Raw genomic sequence first — 22,326 nt, forward strand, 5'->3', positions numbered from 1 at the left:
AAGATACAGATAAATCATGTATCATTTATTCAACATTTTTGTTACGTCCAAGAGCTCTGGTCATATCTGTAATGGCTTGTACTCCTTCAAAAATGACTTGTCCCATCCAAGACTTTGCAGCTTCTACTATCCTTCTCTCCTTAGGTGTTTGAGATACAACAACTGCATGTTGTGAGGATTGTTGTTGAATAACTTCGTTTAAGCAAGCAAACTCCTACTTGAACTGATTTTTCTTTTCCCATAATTCATGATTGCTCTTTGACACATTAGCAAGTGCGTCTTGAGTATCCTGTAAGCAACCCAGTTGTGACTGCTTCCCAACTTCTACCTTGGCGAATTTGTAATTTGAGCGAGTAAATTCTTTAGCTGGCTTGTTCACCAATGGCTCAACAATTTCACCAAACTTGGTCTTTAAAATCAACCAAAATCCTTGAAACAATCTCATCTTTCAAAGATTTGGACTCAGTTTTCTTAATAGGAAGGTCATCTGGGGGTACAACAACGTTTCTTCTCTCCATTGTGATCCTGCTCAACCATGCAGGCAAACTAAAATTTTCATTTGTGGAAGTAGGTACAATGGAGACCATTGGCATTGATCCTGATTTTATCTCCGTTGTGACCAAGCAAGATTCAGTTTGCACAACTTAACTCATTAGTGCATGATAGGAGGATTCAGTCATGAATAACTTAAAACTAGCTAGGAATGTATCAAGTCGAGAAACTTGACCTTCTGTGAGAGTTGGAAAATCCTCAGACACATTCCCTAAATGCTCACATTGTTCGACTGTTAAAATGGGAGGAGCTGCCGAAGATATAGGAAGAGCCAATGTATTGACTTCTGAGGTTAGGATGGAAGGTGTGAAAAGAGTGGAAAATGAATCCACATCATCATCTGTCGTACGCAGAAAAGGTGCTTCCTACATAGATGGTTCTTGAGTTTGTGTAGGTCTCGAAGGAGATATGATCATGACTTCTCCTTCTTCCTCATCTTCTTCATCAAGTTCTTCATTTGATTCTCCTTCTAACTCTTGAACTTGTTCAGGTGTCTGATTTAATTTAAATCCTTTTCCACCTTTTAATTTGAATTTGAGGAATTTCTTTATATTAGAAGAAGATGCTCCATCTTTACCGATAATTTCTAATCGCGACTTTCTTTCAGGAGGACCAAAACTTCCACAATCCAAACCCAACTTTGGATTGACCCTTCTAAGATCTTTGACTTTCAACCACTTGTTGGTGTTTGCCAGAATGGATTGAAATCTATGAATGATAGAAGTACCTTCCTTTTGCTGCCATTGAATAGGGAAAAGGCATCGTTTATCAAAACCAACTTGATGATATTCTAGATCAAGAATATTACCATCATCTTCAACTTGGAAATCAGATGGGATCTCAAGCATATTAAGATAATGATCTGTTGCAAAGTCAACTTGCAGTAGTCCATTTTCATTATATCCAACTCCATCTGCATATCAATCAAAATATCTTCTATACGATGGACACGAGTAAATGCTCTCTTGATTTTTAAATTCATCTCCCTGTAATCAAAATCAAATCTGGCTTTGAACTTCTTCAATGCAACCAACTGAAGTTCTGCTTCCATGATCTTTGCTTTGTGTACATAATTTATCATGTAATGACCAATCACTAAGGGCTTAGCAGAAGAAATACCAAAACCTACTCTATGCTGAGCATGTTGATCATATTGAACCTCCATGAGTTGTTTGACCAATTCCATTAAAATGATTTTGGTGGTAGCATACCTAGGTAAGGTATATGGTTCTCCTTTGAAATACCCAACTCTTAAATATGTAAAAGTTGGAAACTGAATAAAGATCCAACCATATTGATTAACCTTGTCCCAAGCCCCGTCTGACACTCTTTTGACAGACAACTACTTATCAAACAAGCACTGAAAATGCCCAAAGGAAGCATCTTGAACTCTTCTGTAATGGCATTTACCATTAGTCAGAGTAATTTGATCATAGTATTCCCAAACTCGAATTTGAAGACAATCTCTTTTGGTTGAAAGTCCAGAAAAAAATCCCATAACAGCAATGATATAGAGAAGATAGGAATTCATGTAAAATAGTGTCAATGTTCCTACATTGAGCAACTGCTTAAAAAGTGTAGTTCTGATTAGTTCTCCTCAAAAGATATGTTCCTTATTATCAATGATTTGGAAAATGAACTTATACATCCATGGTTCAAAATCATTAGAATCTTTGAGACTGCATATTCTGCTGAGAAGGATAATTAGGTCTTTATATTCCAGCTTGAAACTGGATTTGTGAATGGTTTTTGGCCATCTTGAGAAATTGTTTCTCTTGGAATCCAACCAATATAAATTAACATACTTTCGATAATTTCCCTTATTCGCATTCCATAATTCCAAAGATGTTTCTTTGGTCAAATCCACAACACTCTGCACTCTGCGGTATTTTGAAAATCTCTTCAATAACCTCAGGTTCAAAGCTTATAATAACATTACCATTAGCATCCTTGATGGTTTTTGATTTAAGACTGAAATGCTTTGCACATCCGAGAACAAATTCCGGTTCCAAGGCAGTCATAGGAAAAGAAGACACCAAATGAATATTACTCCTTTTAATGCATTTCATTTCATGATTAGTAGGAGCTTCTATCCGTCGCGAGAAATCGGTCATATCTACATGCCCTATCTCTGTATTGGACACACTATCAAGAATAGATTTAACTTGGGATGGAGTTGCGTGAGCCAACTCTTTATCATATTGATATTTCATTTTGCCTTTTGATCTTGCAGATAAGGGCATCCCTTGTGCTTGTGCTATAGCATGAAAATTCCAAAATGTGAACACATCATCAGAGGATATTGCTTCCGTAAAAGTGTTGATTTTTGATCAACAACAAAGCTTCAAAGTATGGATTAGACACTTCAAAGATATAATGTGATGATCTTGAAAAGAGACAACATGCATATGTGAAGGCTGGAGTATGAGGTGGAATTTAGTATTTATGAATATGCTTTAAGACATGAAAGTGAAATGCATGGGAATGCGTGCAAAACAAATATTTTGACTTTTAAAAAGTGATTTTAGTCAAAAATAGATTTTCAAGATGTTATTACACGAAGAGTGAATTACATGTATATGTGACATGCAATTAGGAATGAAAAGTTAGATTGCATGTAAATGCGGATGAAAAGTGAGTTTACATGTAACTGCATGCAAAAGATGAGATGCAATGTGTTGTGACATGAAATGGGAAATTACATGTGATTGCTCATGAAGTGTAATTGCAGATATGGAAGGAATAATTGCAATGTGCCTTGGCATGTAATGGAGTTGGAATGAAAAGATGCACGTGCATTCGCTGATGGAAGATGGAGTGAAGTGAAATGTGCTCAAGTTCTTTGGAAAGAACTTGCAACTTCTTTAAAATGAAGAAAAATAAGTAAACAAGCAAGCAAACAACAAAAACAAATGCAAAAGGAACACGTACCTTCAAACATGTCAACAAGCAAGATACCTCAATATGCAAACTCGAATTTGGAATTTGGGAAAAATTAAAAGTATGAAATGGAGGTTGTTCATCATTTTTAAAGAGAAAATACACTTTTCATGGCATCTATATCAACAAATGTGAAACATCAAGCTAAAACATGCATCAAATCAGCAAGATAAGCATGAATTAATTAGCGAAAAGGGAAAATGTCCACTTGAAAATTAATATGCCAAATATGAAGGGAATGAAGTTCCAACTTTGACAAATTCTCAAACAAACTTGGATCTTTTCAACCTTGCAATGATGAATTTGAAATGAGCATCCAATGAGGTGTATTTAGATTAGAATGCCCAAAACATGTCCTAACATCCCTTCCAACTCCAGTGTTTTAATAAATGCAAGAGAATGGGATGTTTTTGGAGAAAAAATGTGTTTAAAATCTGCCCCAAGATGAATTGTTTTTACAAATCGAGAGCAAAAACGTGTTTACCAATAACAAGATAATGTAAAGAAACTCCAAAATGCCTCTTCATTAGCTAAAAATGTGATCAAAATTTCTTAAGAATGGATGTTTTTGGTAAAAAACGTGATTGCATCATGCCATAAAATGCATTGGTTTTGCAAGAAATCCACCGTTTCTTCAAGGAGAATGCATGGAAATGCAAAAATACCCCTTGAGGAAGAGATTTCAAGACATGTCATGAACAGATTTGGGCAAGATAACCAAAAATGTGTTCTTAGAAGCCATAAACATGGACATTTTGCCCTTGGATTGCAAAAATGGGCTCTTAAAATGCATTTGCATGTGTCTTGTGAGAAAATCACACCTTTTAGATGCAAAGACATGTTTTAAAATTTTTAAAATTGACCTCCATAAGGCAAAATGTACCTTTTTGGTGTTATGGCATGTTTTGGAAATGACTTCAAAGGCAAAACATACCTTTTAGGTGCAATGACATGTTTGCAAATGGAGCCATAAGCAAAACGCACCTTTTAGGTGCTATTGTATATTTTGCAATTACACAAAAATGTGTCTTATGGGCAAAAACACACCTTTTGGGTGCCTTTGCACATTTTAAAACATATGTAATTCCATGTTTTTTGTGTTTTAACATGACATTTCCATTCAAAATCGCACCTTTTAGGTGCAATTGCATATTTTGAATTAAAATGTGCTTGTATACATGTTTGCACAACTTAAGTGATGAATTAAGCACATATCAATTTAATTTTTGAATAAATATTACTCAAATGAGACATAAATAATATTTACACTATATAGTTAATATAGTATATGCAAATATTTTCTTAAAAGTAATATTTACTAGAGCATTTGATTTAAAACTCAAAAATCAAATCAAACTATATAGTTAATATAATGACTTAAGTGAAAAATAAAAAAACAACGCAACTTAAAAATATAACATAAAGTGCAGTATAGTTACTTTAAGTCAAAAATTTAAATGATAAAGTAACTTAAAAACATGTAATGTGCCCACTATTAGGGTTAGTCTGGGACAGGTAAACCTACAAAGTAATGGTTAGAATCACAACAATAACAAAACTAACTATATTATTCTACCCTCTAATTTAACCCCAATCTAAAGGAAGTCTCTAGATTGGGCTTCCTAGCTCATAGCTACCTCACCGTCTTCCTAGGAGAGTACCCCTTAATATTCTTCTTGGACAGGCATCCTCTATCCAAGGCTAATGGTATTGAATATTTCACTCTAAAGGTAATCAATACATGTAGTTGTATAAAACGTGAGACCCTTTTCCTTATACTCGCTACTTTGATTATTTGTTGTACTGTCAAATGTAAACTTTCATAGGTATCTTTAGATTTTCTTAGCATTCTATAATACTAAACAGTCGAGTCTCTATGAAAACTTTGTGCTTCTTAATTTAATGGCTCAACTTAAACTATAATTACAAAAACTTCATCCAAAATAATAATGAAATATTCTCCTTCCAAAATGCTTCAAAACAATTGTAGCAATGATTGAATGGTAGTTTGAAATGTTAAACCATCTCCCTAGACATCTTTGATATCGATAACAATATCTTATCATCATGTTCTAGGCCTCAAGTGTCTTTTGACCTTTGTCACCAATGATTGTCCTTTTCCAATTCTCCAATGTTATAAATGGATGCCTAGGTTTTTACAAAATATAGGGCTCCATCATGGGCAACGGTGAAGCGGCTAATTGAGGGGATAAAAGAGACTAACACATGAATGTAGTCGACACTCGCACCCCCATAATGGGGCCAGCAAGTGAAGAGCTTAGAACTAGGGAAAAAGAGGCCATTTAGGATGAGTAGATTGGAAGACTCACAATGTTGGAGGAGATGGCGACTGTAACATGAAAGAGGCCCAAGGCAGTCGTGAGAGTGGTGTTGAAAACCCATACTGGCTTGATTAGTCTCCCGAGTACAAGTCAAATCCGAAGTACAGCCATGGAGATGACTCTAAAGATCTCTAGTCCGTGCATTGAAGTCACCGAGAATGATGATGTCACCCAAGCTCGAAAACTTGGAGATGCACTCGTTCAAATCAGAGAAGGGATCTCCATCCATCGAACTATGTATGGCATACAGAGAAGTGGCTGGTAGGAAATAACAAACTACTATAAAGAATTCTCCAAGATGGCAACCAGTTTGGCTGATTTGGATCCACATAAACCTAGCTGAGGTGTGAGAGTGAACCATCACTATAGTGCTGATGAGGTTGTCTTTCATCAAACAAGCCACACCACCTGACCCATGAACACCACTAGACTCCCAAACCTCCTCTTTGCAAACAAATAGCCACTGATATCCAGAAAACCCTAGGAGAGGGTGGACTAGATTCTCATGAGTCTTCGTGACAACCAAAATATCCACAGTAGCAATCGCATCCAAAAACAGACCAGGTGATGACCAAAGAGTGTCATTACCAATCGAGAAGTTTACATGAAGAGAATCAAATGAAGGTTCTCTTCCATTCAACTACTGGCAAGGCTGTCATTTGGCTAGAGGAGCCAGTCTTTGCTCCCACCCGTTGGGCAGTTCATCATCATTAGGTAGTTGCAGATTAGAAGCACAATTAATGCCACTAGCTTCAATAGTCTCAGTTGTAGGCTCAAGATCAACTTCAACATCACTATGCATCGCATCATCATGTTCGCCATCGTCAATTGCAAGAGCATCAAAGTGGGAGTCCAACTATGTAGATTCTAGTTCAAGATCCCATCATTTTGCCTTTTCCTTTTTTGTAGGAATTCTCTTTCTAAGTTGTGAGCCTCAAGTTTGAATGCACAAAGACCAAATTATTTGCCTTCTCGGAATTTAGTTGGTTGTGTTTTATTGAGTAGATGAAGGAGTACGTGCTCTAATTCCTCTCAGATGATGATGAACTAGCAACCTATTAAGATTTACAAATTTGAAATTATAGAGTGAAGAGTTTTGAATATTAATAAACAAGAAATTATAAATTAGAATCTTAAGATTAAAGAATTTACTTGTGATAAAATTTTGATGGCAATGGGTTGCAAGTGCTGGTACATTTGTCCATGGAAGTACCACCACTTATGAGCATCAACATTATTCTTGTTTTCAAGAGCATCACCACAATCATTGGTGCTTGCAAAAGTCATAAATTGAGACCACTGCAGGTCATAGGTGTTTGGAAATAGTCTTCGGAGGGCTGTCTTGTACTCTTGAGCGACTTGAGGATCTCTGTATGGGGCAACTCTAGTGGTACTCTCCATGAAGACAACTTGACTATAGAACTTGGGGCTCAATGCAAATGCAAGTAGATGTTAGGGGTAGTCATTTTGTTTCATCTCTCTACCATGATTACTTGTAGCTCCTTGAACTTTTCATCAGGGTCTTGCTCTTTCTCATTTATGATGGTTCCAATATACTCAATCATGTAGTCAATGCCATTATATACCTCACCCAAGCAAGGCCTATCCATGTCAGTGTATCGGATCATGCTCAATATAGGCTCAGTGAACTTTAGAAGGTACTCAACACAATCCCACTAAGAGTCTTCTAGTATCATCGCCTTAATGGCAACTGCCTTGACACTGTTAGATTTCCTCCATACACTCCAATTAGCATGAGTTACCATTCTAGACAATTTTTCTTTAACTTTGAAAAGGCATCTCAAAACAATACTGTTGGAGGCAAAGTGCGTCTTCGCAACCTATTTTAAGATCAAAACAATAGTAGATTAAAAGTTTATAATCAAGTAACCTATTTAAGTTTAAAAACATAAAAAGTTTTTGTAAACTAATGTGACTAGATTTCTAAACATGTTTAAATTTTAAATAATTGAACTTACCTTCAAGAGCTCTAATTTTGAGAATTGTCTAAATATGGCTTCCATCATATGGTGGTTTGTGACAAACATTTGGATATCTTGTGCCTCTTCATTTTATCCACTCAACCATAGTGCCAATTTTTTGCAGCATTAGGTTGAGTGAGTGCACAATCCAACATGTCCTGAACCAATAAGCCAACAACTCTACACTTCTTGACATTGTTGGTTACTACTTGAACAACACTTTGAGGGCCAACTTGCTCAATGGCTTGGATGAGAATATTTGCAACGAAAGGACTGTCCTTTACCTCTCCTTCACAATCCACAACCCTCAAGAACATTGCACCTCTTGTAGACATTGCAATAACATTCACGAAAGGATGGTTCCTCGCATCTTTCCATCCATCCGATACTACTGTGACCCCTGTTTCAATCCATGAATCCTTGATGGGCAGCATGGAAACCACTACACAAGCCACCTTATCATCCGGTAAAGTGGTGTGTATCTTCTCATAACTAGGGCCCTTGAACCCCTTTGGAGCCTCATTAACTGCTTCCATCATGTATTGCCAATATGACGAGCAAACAACATTAAATGATAATCCATTTGCATAGACACATCTCACTATGGCTTGATTGGCAATGTCTCTAGCTTCATTTTGAAATGATGCTTCCAATGGTCCCGTTGCTTTCTTACTTACAATTTGTTGTTGAGGAGAATGTAAGAATGGATGACCCTCTGTCGGTGGTTCATTGGTAACAGAATTTGAAGACATAGATGACATTTTCCCTTTCTTTGAAGGCCTACCACTTTGCAATGGACGAGAAGCATTTGCCTTGCCCAACAGCTTCATCTGCTTGCTTTTGTTCTTGAATGTATTTGTTTACAATGTGGTTTGAAAGGAGGGTTTTAGGTAGCACCCTGTTTACTCTCAGTTTCCCTGGACAAAATTTAATGCCCTTTTGAGGAATAAAGGACAAATGTGCTATCACTCTACTATAGGAGCTAGTTGATCCTCTTTGCAATGGGTGAAAATTTATACATAGCCTCCTCCAACCAGCATTGGTCAAACCATTTCTACGTACGTACATAACGGGGAGCATTTGTTGATTTTGAAGTGGGGGTTTCCGGTGCTAGAACCACTTGCAGCCATTCAAACTGAAAGTGTTGAGGCCTAAAATAAAAAGCCCCAAAGTTCAACATTATTTAAAGATTAGAATTATGGTAGGAATACTTTAAAACAAAATATAAACACTGAAAGATTTAGAGTAACAGTAAGACACAGTTTAGGGAAGTTTCTAAAGATTTCTAAATTTGAAAACTGTAGGCACTAAGACAGTAATAAATTAGTTTAGTAATCAGAGAGACAGTAATAAATTAAAAATTAATAATCAGAAAGACAATGATTATTTATTTATTACCGTGTCTAGATATAAATTAAAAAATAAATATAGACAACATAGTAAGACACGGTAATATTAAATAAGTAAATAATAATTAGACAACTATTTGTCTATACACGGTAAGACACTAATCCGAAAGGCTGGGGCTGGGAAGAAAACTAAAACAATAAACATCTGAAACAACTAAAAACAATTTATAAAAATATGAGAGAAAACTAAGAAAACGTTAATCAAAATAGGGTTCATACTTACCAAGTTTCAACTCTGCAAATGCAAATGCAAATGCAGTAGGAAGAAAAAGCAGTGACAAAGCCAGCGAACAAAACTCTGCAACTTAGGTTTTAACCAAGCTCCAAACCTCTGCAACAAAACTTCGCTTCTAGCGTCACGGGAGGAATTGTATGTGCCATTGCAGGAGGAAGGAAATGTGTTTGTGGGAGGAAAGATTTATATTGAGAAAGAGTTAATGCTTTTTCTTTTTAGGTTTCTCATTTCATTTGCCTGGAAAACGTTGAAAATGAATTTTGAAATGTCAACATATTTGTCATTTACACCAAATTCGCTGACAGGTCATTCTCGGTTCGCACAGATAAACAAATGACATTAGAAATTCATTGCCAAATTGACCAGGGTCACGAAGATCGACTTTGCATCAATTTTTTCAGAAGATGGCGAATTTGATTCGATTTTGAATCGAACCAGACTTCAGACCGAACCAACTACTGATTTTGGCCTGGGGAGGTCAAATATGGTAACTTAGCTTAGAAAATCTACTTTTTGCTTCTCTAGTAATAAGTTAAGACACATTTCATCATCTAATGTTGCCTTTGTACATACGGGTTTCTCATTATAATGTAATGCAATTATAATTTTGTATCTGTGTTTATTGATACAATAGAATCATTCTTACTTTTAATTGATGCTTTTTGATTTTAGCTGGCTAACCCAATCGACTCTTACATTCACAACTTCCTTCCCAGCCTCATCAATGACATGAAGGTTAAAAACATGAAACAAAACAATTCAAAGAAGTCTTTCAACCAGCTGGCCAAACAAACTCAGGGATAGAAGAAAATAAAAAGGCAACCATCAACTGTCCTGATAAAGAAGGGATTGTTATACTTCAGCACTGATATTAAAGTATCTTGAATAGGGTTGAGGAGATTGAGAGGATCCTAAACAATGAAAGGGTGAAAAGAGATTTTCTGGCAGCTGTCCAACAATATCTGCGACAAGCGGTTCCTAAAAGAACCTTAAGCACTGAGAATTCTAGTTTGACTGACCTTACTATTATGTCCAACGCTGTAATGCTTTCCAATATAGACAAGGGGAGGGAACATCCAGGAGATGAACTTGGCATGTAGAAGAAAGACCTGAAGCAGGTCTTCACATTGGCAAGTTGCACTTATCCCATATCAGGAGAAATCCTGGAAGATATAGATATCATGCCACCGCCTAAGCTATGTTTTCTATGTTACTGGCTTGTAATTATGTATTTTGTGATTTAACACTTTGGCTTTCATATTTTTTCTGTATTGGTTTGATAGCTTACTAAAACTCCTGCTCTCCTCTCCAACCTCTCCAAGGTTTTCAAGTACCGAGTAGCCATGGCGGGACTGGTATTAGTAGCTGAGCTTATGGTCGTGCATAAACAATGTAATGATATAACCTACACATGACCACTTCCGTGTACTCTTCAAGTTACTTCCGTGTACTCTTCAAGTTCTGCTCCAACGCTTACGATGAATATTTGACCAGTAGATTGTGGTCTTGTTGTAAGGTGGGGCAACTATTGAACTCTGACAAATTATCCAGGTTCAAAACCAGGAACTTGTGCCTGTGTCAATGTGGCTTGTGAAAATGGTGGAGCTTTTGGGCCTCTTTTTCCAGCTACAAGATAATATTTGAAACAGTACTTCTGAGCTAAGGATTACGATGCTGGATTGTGGAGGGAATGATTAGAATAATTAATGAGCCCTTTAGCCATATAGAAAATATTATTTACTTTAGAAAGTGACCGTTTAATTTTTATGTGATGCATTCTCTCTAGAGGTACAATTTATGTCATGCACTCTTTGTGAATGTTGTATGTTGTTTTAATTTAGTCCTTAACTAAATCATTGATGACCATTGTCTGATTTTTTTTGAGATAAAATTTATTTATTGTGCATCAATGATCATATATCAAGTATTGCATCTTCTAAGACTCCATGAACTCTGGATGGAGTTCAATTAAGCTGTACTGGTACTTTAGTTACTTGGAATATTAATATAAACAAACTTTTAACTTTATGTCAGCTGATAATACTGAAAAAGAGTGTTGTGTTTGGAGCCTTTGTTCGATTTCCTCTTGTGCTTGTTTCAAGAAGTTTTTTATGTTTATTCTTGATAGTTTATGCATTGCAAGTCTGGTCCTCTTTATCATAATTATAGTCCTATTGTTGCAAATAATATGTCCGAGTTTAAGGGTTGAAGGAGACTTTTCAATAACATCTTAGAGTATTATTCTTCTATTTTTTGCATTTCGTGTAGATGTCTTACTGTTGGCTTCTCAAGAATCAGTGTTATTTTGTTTTTTATTAGTAGAAAGCTTCACATGTTAGATCTGCAAGTTAAAGCTTTGTAGGTGTAAGAAGATTACAATGATTCCATTTTAATGTTTTTCATGGAATTATGGCATGACATAGAAAGTATTTTTTAACAGTGCTTTGGATTGGCATGTGATTAGGAATATATTTTAGATTTCTTGCTTTATACACAGATTTATGCATTGTTGTTCTGCTTGGCAATGATATTAAAGACAAAATCAGTTTTAAATTATTTCAGTTGAAATCTGGAAGGTCTTAATGTCTTAATCAGAATTTAATATCCTCCACATGTTTTAATCGTTGATCAGGATGGCCGTGTGAATGCTTTCTACTCCACTCCAACGATCTACACTCTTCAAAAGCATGCATCCAATGAAAGCTGGCCACTGAAGACAGATGACTTTTTTCCGTAAGTTTTTTTTGGGTTCAAGCATGGGCAACCTTTGGATTTTTATAAGTAACTAGTGCAAGAAAACTTTCTTTTTTCTTGAATTTAATTATATGCAAACCAAGTTATGAATGTGGCCTGTGTAGTCTATAAATAACAGCAATTATATTTTGTAGAGATACCTGTGCAGCCCAAGTATTGAAAAAAATTAGTATGGGTGTTCACACAGAGGTGCTAATAGTCCGTCCACGAAGATATTCTTCTATGAAGATTCAATGTGGTTAGGGTCAAAAGAAAATTGCATTGAGTGTGTGTGGGGACAGTCAAATTGACATTAATATGTTATTGTTTTCACACACAATTTTAATAGAAGATCAATAGCAGAAAAATAAAAGAAACTGAGAAAATTGATCGAAATTCATGGAAGTATGGTCTTCTCAGAATCGGGCTTCATGTGTAAATCAAAATCTAGTGAAATGATGGACAAATTCAAAGACTGAATTTCTTAAAGCATTTGTTCATAGAATTTGTGCACTTTCCTTCGACTTCAAGCTGTAAATAATCATGCTGGCCAATACGTCTAGTAGTTGAAATTGTTTGTATTATAGGCATATAGAATTCCAACTCCACATTCAGATGTCTATAATAATCAAAATCAATAATATATCTGCAAATATATGGCTGTCCATAAATGGCACATGGTAGGCCTAGGAATCTAAATCCAAATCATCATCAAAGTCATCCAAGTGGAACCCCAAGCAATCCTTGCGGTGTGTCATCCTCCTTCCCTTACATATCATCCTCGGGATTGACATCCCTACGTAGGTTTGGAGTTTGACAATACTCAATACTTTCCCTATTCTATAGCCGCAATGCACTGTGAACAACCACTAATGTCTTTGATGGTCTACAAGTAAGATTGTTCCTCTTGACTGATTTTATGAAGCTCTATGTAGACTAATTCCTCTCCGCATAAGAGAAACTACCAACCTACAAATGAAGATGAATGACGAGTATTCTTAGCTTAGGTGCATCCCTACCATGCCACATCCACCATCCAATAGGGCTAGTTTGTAATGTCTTCATTTTTGGAGAGATCTGTTGATGATTGAGCCATTTCATTATAATGACTCTCATGAGCTGACAGGATGATTAGGGGGTCTCAATTGCGAACTTACTATTTTTAGTAAGTCCATTTTTGGTAGTTGCCATATTTGGTAGTGCACTAGGTGGCTCTGGCAGTTGGTCGTCAGCTACAGTGGATGTGATTATTTATTGCATGAGCTCATATTTATTATTTAATTATTAAAGTCACCTTACTTTAATGATAATAGTAATGTTATTAAAAAGAGTTGTGTTTGTGAAGCTTCTTGAGTGGAGTTACATTTGGAAAACTTTTGTCAATGGGGGATTATAAATATGAGCTCATTCCATTGGAAAATTCATCCGATTGAATATTATTTGCTTTTGTTGTCTCGGTGACATTCTTGAGTTTGGAGTTTGTGCCCTTGCTAAGGTATAAGGGTCTAAAGCTGGAAGTGAGTTTGAATCACTACTTAGGTATAGTGATTACTTTATTTGGTTGAATCTCCATTTCTGTACATGTTGTGGCTTGGAGAATACATTTGGGTTGAGAGATTGATTCTTTGAATTTTTTTTTAATTTCTTGATCATTTGGTTGAGGGTTTTGGAGTTCTAAGAATTACTTTGAGATTGCATTGCAACAATTTGCTATCTCTTCTGTTTCATACTATGCCTAAGGAGGGAATTGTTTCCGTGAATAATTATTTGATTTGAAGAGGTTTTGTCTGTTGGAGAATTACAAAGTTATGCATTTGGCATTTGGAGGTTCTATTGTGTAAATTAGAGGCTGTCGTTGTAGTGTTTGGGTATTGACAAGGTTGCCTTTCACTGGGAAAGGCATTTAGTGTGGACAGGGATGAGTTACTGCTACAAAGGCCTGCTTGTGTGACTTCCAACCCAGTGATTGAGTTTGTTGTACCTAGGTTTATCTGTTGGGGCTGCATTTGGTGTATGAGGCTTTCCGTGAATTCTTTAAGCCCTGCATTAGACTTGGAAGGGCGTGCAACTTCCTTTGAAGGCTCACGATTGGTTCTACTGGCCTGTGAACTACTGTTAGTGACCTGTAATTTATGTACTGGGTCTGTTGTAGGTTGCAATCAGGTTTGCCAATAGAGAAACACTTTCTGCAATTCGATTGGTAGCTTGGATATACATGTTCCAAATTGCTTATGCATTTCATGTAGAAGTTTTCAGAACTATTAAATAAATACTGCAATTGTGTTCAATTTCAGAAAGGGTCTGCTAGTGAATTCACTTAATATCTAACAAGGTTCTTTCTACTCTGTATTAATTCCAAAATCTCTAAATTTGATTTCAAACTTTGTGCATTTGGAATGGGATAACTAGGAAAGAAAATAATTGACTTCAATTGTTAGACTAATTAGAATTTGGGCTTAACAAGACGTGAGTTGTTTGTTACAGAGTCAGGTGGCCAAAAACAAAAGAAGATCTAATGCGACTAAAGCAAAGCAAAGAAAATCTAGTTAAAATAAAACAAAAATATGCAAACGCACTTATAAAAAACAAAGAAAAACCTACCTAATTAAATATAGCCGATAATGCAACTTTTAGATGAAACCATTTATTGGTTGAACAAAATAGCTACCTTTTTTCAGCAGCTTGCAGTACCTTGCATGTTCACATGCAACTTCATATAGATGGAACATGAACAATTGGTGCAATAATGTTAATGCCTGATGTAACACCTCTTGGAAGAGATGGAAGAATTCACCTTTTTGAGATGGATCCTGTGTATTGCGGCTCCTAGATAGGTCCATAAATTGAAATTGCTCCTCCAAAACTGGACATGCTTCTTTGACTTCCTCTTTAATAGTATTTTAAGGTTCAGGTACATGTGGAATGTCTAGCTTTCCATTAGCCTCCAACTAAACAAGATATCAGACTGAACATCCTCTTGATCGAACAAATTCTATACTCTTTTTGCCAACTGCAATTTGCTTGATTGGTTCATCAATCACCAACATCCTAGGATGATCGAGAAGATCTAGCTCATGTGATTTCCGTAAGGACATCCCTGCACTGCATAGACCAACATACTGTTCACAACCTTTTGACTTGGAAAAGTCTTTATTTTTTACGAGAAGTTCTTTCTCAAGCTTTAGGGTGGAACATTTATGCAAATTGTACTCAAGTTCATGACCTTGAGACACAAATACATCATTTTTAGCTTTCTTAGAACTTGCTTGCATATCCCCTTTTATAACGTGATGATTGGAAGAAATTTTTTCCTTCCTCATATTTTTATCTTTGCCTTTCTGAGATTGCATGCACTAGATATGAGAGTCACCAGCTATTCCTTCTTCCTTTTTGTAGAAGAGAATAGTAAGACCACTAGCTTCGGATACAGGAGGCTTCACTGTTGTCTATGCTAACGGTTCCTCAATTGGAATCTTCTTTGATGGTGAAACTAATTTTTGTAGATTCCCAACAATAAAACCATGAGGAATAGTAGGAAGAGGCCTCCTTTGTACAACTTCATGAGGAACGAAGAACATGTCTTGAGCTATTTGCTTTTTGAGGGCAAGTAATTCGTTTTCTAACCTTTGCACCACAAGATCCGTCCTTGTGCTGGAAGAAAATGAATTAGAGGAATAATAACTTTCTTCAAACATACTTGCTCCAATGCTTATCTTCCCAGCTAGAATAAGATCATCTTCAATTTCAATCTCCAATGCTTGTGTAGCTGCAAGAGTAGCGAGGGCTTCTCTTCCCAATAGAAAACTAACTTCTGGAATTTGAGCATTGACAAAGAAATGCTTCAAATTTGCAATTGTAGGTTGAGCAGCAACTGGAATTCTTTGTGTCAATTTGTTGAAATGAGTAACAAATTCACGCGCAGGAACATGAGATGACTTCTTCAGCTGAGCAAGTTGGGCCGACAATGCATGAGTATCTTTAGGAGGCTTGAACCTTTCTTTAAACTTGGCTATGAGAGTAGCTCAATTTGTGATAATATGTGGTGGTAAATGTTAGAACCAAACAACCCTGCCTTGTAAAGTTTCCATGAACAACCTTACGGACACATCCTCATATTCAATAGGATCAACACCACATGCAATGTAAAAATAAACAATATGCTCATCAGGATGTTCATCACCAAAAAACTTGGGAAAGTTCTTTCGTGAGCAATCAAGAAGATCATGTAGAGGTCGAGCTAGATTCAACGGTCCAAAAGCATTTCCTCGAGGACCTTGGGTCATTTACATGTTCTTGGTAAATGCTTGGAACAACTTCAAGAAATCAAATTACAATGAATATTTACAATGGAAAAGGACACGGGTTTACTTCAAATGAAAGCATGACGCTCTCAAATGCGCATTGTGCCCCTAGTAGAGTTGCAAAAAATTGTTGGGTGGATATTTTGCAACCAATAGTTTTGTGAAAATCTAGTCGCAAAATAGATGACTAGCCACCGCGTGTGAGATAGGGTCTCTTCTACCTTAAAGGGAAGCCTCCCCTTTCTCTCTATTCTTTGGATCAACTCAACGTAAGCAAGAAGTTGAGAGATTTTGAAAGGGTATTATGAATATTCTTTCCTCTTAACTTTCAAGAAAGAATCCCTAAATGTTAAAACATGGATACAAATGCAAAAACGTGGCTCCAAAATGCAAAAATGTGGATGAAAAGCCCAATTTTCTGGGCATTTTTTGCAAAAAAGTGCTCTTAAATTGCATGTATTTGAGCCGGTTTTGGCTTGGGAATGCCAAATCCTGGTCTCCAATAGCATTTACATGTGTTGAAATGCGAAATCGCACTCTCTTGGAGCCTTAACATGTTTTAAAATGCACATCTTTTGGTTATCCAATGTAAATCACACTCTCCAGGCTTCATTGCATATTTTGAAACTTGCAATATGGACAAAGTTCAAACAATGCAAATCGCACTCTCCATCCTCCATTACATATTTTAAAAACATGTAATATGTTATATGCATTTGGCAATTTTGGCCGTAGAAGGCAAAATCGTGGATTTGAATTGCATTTACATGTGACACTTAACATGTAAAAGGCCATTTTCATGCAAATCGCATTCTTGGAGGTCTATTACATGGTTAAGTGTTTGAAAGTGCATTTTGAGTGCAAATCACACTCTTGGAGGCCCTTTACATGTAAACATGTAACTGGGTTGAAAGTTGCATTGGGACAACTTAAGTGATCAATTAAGCACATGTTTAATTTATTTTTGAGGAAATATCACTTAATTGGGTCAAAAATAACATTTACACTATATAATTAATATATCACGTGCAAATATTATTTCAAAACACAATATTTAATGTAGATGTTACAAATAAAACATAAAGCAACTCAAAAATAAATCAAATTATATAGTTAATAAAGTCACTTAGTGAAAAATTTAAAAAGCAAATCAACATGAAAATATAACATTAAATGCTCTATAGTCACTTAAGTGATAAAGTGACTTAAAACCATAACATAAAGTGAATTTATTTTATATTTTTCAAAAAGTGAATGTCAACATTAAAATATAACATGATATTTTAAATTGTGCAATTGCATTTGGAGAGTCCACCTTTTGGATATTTAAATGGTTATATCTTTTGATTGCCAAGTCTGATTAAGCCCTATGATATACCAAATCGAAGGGAAAATCGAAAGCAAGGGAGTGAACAAAACCAAAAGATCAAAAACAAACAAACATACACTCAAAAATGCAAAAAAGGACATTGAAGGCTTCACAAATCAATCATAGGCTTAATAAAATGAAAAACAAAAAGGACTTGACGAAAGCCTTCAGTAAAAGGATTTATTATACAAATTGGGGTCGATTGATCAATGTTAGCCGATTAATTAATTAACTATTTTTGAGAAATGTGAAACTAAGTTGAAAAGTTTTGTACCATTACCTACATTTTGTGGTGACAAAATACAGGCCAACAATTAATTAGTGCAAAAGGTATCCATTTTAGGTGGACAAAATATTGTACCTAAAAATCAACTTCTATCTGTTTCATTGTTGGAGCAGTTATGCAGATTGTGAACATTGTTACTGGACTGGATATTTTACCAGCCGGCCTGCTCTAAAAGGTTATGTGAGAAAACTCTCTGGGCTTCTCCAGGTTTGTATTAAGTTCTCATATTTATCAACTCCTCAATGTTTGTGTATAATACCTTATAGAGGCCTTCTAACTACCTTTGTGAATGGACATTTCCAGGCAGCCAGGCAGCTGGAATTTCTTGTAGGCAGAAATAAGGGAATTCCGAACACCGATTCTTTGGAAGAAGCAATGGCTGTTTTGCAGCATCATGATGGAGTAAGTGGTACTGAGAGACAACATGTTGCCAATGACTATGCATTACGCCTTTCACGTGCTTCTATAGAGGTTTGGAACTGGTGGCCTTGTATGGATATGCAATTCACATTGCTTGTTTTGTCTGAAAGAAGACCATATTCTCTTCATTGATACGTTTTGTGATTTATATTTTTATTAATATTTTTATTGTATATTGAATAAAGACAGAATTTTTTTTTTTTGTCCGAGTTTAAGTTCAGATCTTCAACAAATGAAAGTTGTGTTCCTTGAAAAACATTTTGTGGTCTGAAAATGAATAGAATGTTTCAGATTTTAAATGTCATTACTAAGATGTATTTGTCATCTGTGGGCATTTATTCTCTTTTATTTGCAGGCCGAGGATGTAATGAAGTCAGCATTAGTATGCCTTATGAGTGGCAAGTTGAATTGTGCAGACAATAGTTCCTCTATGCTAAGGACTCGTTTGAAGCCACAAGAGGGACATTTGTTGCAAGAGAGAATCTCCTCTAGGACATCCAAGTACGAAGCAGGAAAACTAGTGCTTGAACAGGTATATCTGGTTCAAAAGTTTCCCAATAATTTGGTTTGTCTGCTTTAGATTATCCATTTGAGGTTTTGCTTGGAGCTCAATAATTTTGAACACAGATTATTATTGCTTTGATCTGTATTTCTGTTTCTTTTCCAGTGGTTCAAACACAAATACTAAAGTCTATCATTTAATGCCCTGTTTGATCAGTGCCCTCTCTTAAATATCAGCTACTGTCCCAAGACTGAATCTAAGATGGAAGCTGGGACGAAACTGGTTTTTATGCTACCTTGAGCTGCCTTTTTTACGCATATTTGAAAGTTTTTTTTTAAAGTTTTTGTTATAAATGTAATGTATGTGTTTCAGGCAATTGTTATATATAACCCTTTGGGATGGACACGCAATGAAGTCATTAAAATTCCGGTAATTTTCTCTCTCAAGAAACTGTATAGTAGACAAATCCGGCAAAGTTAATTTTGAATAATTGCAGAGATGAACTTATAGTCTAATATAGATTTTTCGATACCTTTCGATTTTTACATAACTAGAATACATGCAACCTTTTTGCTTGCATCTTTTTATCACAAGTGAACATTATTTTCTTTATCAATTCACAAGCATGTGAAATGGTGTTCTAGCTAGTGGTGGGTGAGTTTATCCAAGGAAATTTATATGCTCTGTCGACAAGCAAATTTTTGTTGTTGTTTGCTATCAAAATCAAGCAGATGCATTGGATATCAATTACTAATGTTTTTCTTCTCCTTATGAAGTGTATATCTTCCTGATTCTCTAGCACCATCATGGTTGAAAATATTGGGTGTGTATAGGATTCCACTTCTGTCTTTTTTTCCCATGTCTTCAACTAATATCTTATCATATTATTGTTACCCTGGCTACCTTTTTAGAGATGGAGTATGTTAGCTTCTTGTTCTGGTTGAATAATTTTTCCTTTTCCTAAACAGTTGTGATCCTTTTCTATAGCAAGTTTTTGAAGAAAACTGCAAATACATCCATTTTTTATCAACATTTTTGCTCCAATATGAATCAATTTGGTCTTATTTGATGATTACATTGCATATTGGTGCATGATTTGATGTTTAAACACCAATTCAATTTGCTCATGCTCCTTGGTGAAACACATTTTTCACCAAAAACGTCCCATGAGCATGCATATTCAAAAAGTTGGATTATGGAGCATGAATAAGGCACGTTTTGGTATCTAGCACACAAAATGCTTTGTTTGCTGCCCTTTCTCTTTTGAATTTGCAAAGTTGGAAAATGTTTTAGCATTTTTGGAGAATTTTTCAACATTGGACCATCTTTTCCTTCATTTTTGGCATTTAATCTTCATGTAAGTGGACTTCTTCTTTCTTGCTATTTAATTTGTGCTTATCTTGCTGATTTTATGCACATAATTGCTTGATCATTGCCATTTGTTGAAATCTATGCCATGGAAAGTGCATTTTTCCTTTAAAAATGAAGAATTTGTTCATTTTCATGTTTTTGGTTCTTTCCTAAGTTCCAATTTTGAATTTTTGTGTTGAAGTGCTTTGCATCTTGGCATGTTTGAGTCACTTTACAAAGGTACGTTTTCCTTTTGTGTTTTTTGCTTGCTTGCCGATTTTCTCCACTTTGGAGAAGTCACAAGTTCTTTCCCAAGAACTTTTTGTTTCACTTCATGCAAAAACATCTTCATGTTCCACATTTCGTTTCCATGCCACAACACTTCGCATCTCATCCGACAAATGTGTTACAAGATTCAAGAATTGGCAGATTAATGGATTTCCGAATGTTTGATTGATTAACAGACGAACAAATGTGTTCCTTCTAAAGAATTACAAGGGCGTTCTTTCTAAAAGAAACAACGTAGACTGAAGACGAAATTAGAAACAAAACTGAAGTCAGGATAGGAAACATTCTTATCTGAATTGAAGACAAAAGAGACTCGATAGGAAACATTCCTATCTAGACTGAAAGACGGACTAGAAACAAGTAGTTGACCATTATAGAAAGTATTTAATTGAGGAGATATTATCTTAATACCCTCCCTTAATGGTCAATGTACAGATGTTAGAACATTTTGTGATAACTGAGACCCTCCCTGGATCTACAGAGTGCTGAAGTCAAGAAGCTTTGCTAGAAGAGTGCTGACTCAAAATAGATTGCAATTACAAAACTTTGTTTCTGTGGAAAAAACGGTAAAACCTAGAATCTCACGCAAACTTGCATATTACAGACAACATGAAATGATTTTTAAGGAGAACATCAGCAAACCCAAAAAAAAAATAGAAACAGATTCAGAAGGCGAAAAATGTAGATTCGCCTTGATCAGGAAGCTCGACAACATTAGATTGGTCAAAGATGCCATTTCGAAGAATTTAGGTACAAACTTCAAGACTGAAATTCAATAGGCACAGATTTTAAGGCAAATTCCAGAAGACCCATAAGAATCAGAGTGGCTCAGAAGAGCTTGAAAAACCTAGAAGGAATTTGCTATCAGTTTCTAGATCCGTTGGCTTGAAAATTGAGGCATGTAAAACGAGGCACCTAGAAAAAGTGGACGGCAACCTAGTTGAGCTCTTGAAAAACCCATCACAAATATGAAACCAAAAAAAATCCTGGACCCTGAAAATTATGGTTTCGAGCAGAATAATAATTGGCAGCCATGGAGGTCGAAATGGCAAAAAACGTTGATTTTTTTGGAAAAAAGCCGATTTAGCAGTGGCAGGTGGAAAACGGGTATTTGCTGTGATCAAACAACATAGAGCCGTCTGAAAATGACTGTGATTGCCCTTAAAAAATGCGGATTTGGTAGGAGCAGCTGTTTTTTAGAGTTGCCAAAAACTCCTCTGTCCCTCCTTGGGCACGTGTTTCCCCGTATCCAATTTGGAAACGTATCCAATACTGCTTGGATACACATCGAATATTGCACCCATGTCTGCCTTGATTTTTGAACCATACCAAATACTATGGGATTTGTTTTTTTTTTTAAAGATTTGACGTAGATCTTTGCTTTAATGTAAAAAAACTATATTAAAGTAATTTAAAAAAAAAAAATAGTATAAACAAAACCTCCACTGAATGAGAAAGACAAATAAAATGTTTTTCTATTTCAGCAACCCACTTTTGGGTTATCTTCTAATGCAATTCTAATATGTTTACATATTGTAAAGTGTTAAATTAGTTTATAAATATTTATGTAGCATTTATGTGTCAATATTACTTTTGAAGTAATGAAAATCTCCTATA

General features: G+C 35.7%; 1 protein-coding gene across 1 annotated transcript in view; it reads left to right on the forward strand.

Annotated features, from left to right (window-relative positions):
* Positions 1 to 22,326, forward strand: part of LOC149528260 (alpha-mannosidase-like) — a 344,971-nt gene that overhangs the window by 68,490 nt on the left and 254,155 nt on the right. The window contains exons 9-14 of the mRNA XM_089811746.1: positions 12,093 to 12,193; positions 18,263 to 18,356; positions 18,453 to 18,620; positions 18,925 to 19,101; positions 19,288 to 19,353; positions 19,444 to 19,500. Of these exons, the coding sequence (XP_089667872.1) occupies positions 12,093 to 12,193; positions 18,263 to 18,356; positions 18,453 to 18,620; positions 18,925 to 19,101; positions 19,288 to 19,353; positions 19,444 to 19,500 (663 nt within the window). The remainder of the gene's footprint in view (positions 1 to 12,092; positions 12,194 to 18,262; positions 18,357 to 18,452; positions 18,621 to 18,924; positions 19,102 to 19,287; positions 19,354 to 19,443; positions 19,501 to 22,326) is intronic.

The sequence above is a fragment of the Cupressus sempervirens genome, chromosome 11 (genome assembly GCF_028749045.1).
Source record: "Cupressus sempervirens isolate cs-2001-9-10 chromosome 11, ASM2874904v1, whole genome shotgun sequence".
Taxonomy (NCBI): Eukaryota; Viridiplantae; Streptophyta; class Pinopsida; order Cupressales; family Cupressaceae; genus Cupressus; species Cupressus sempervirens.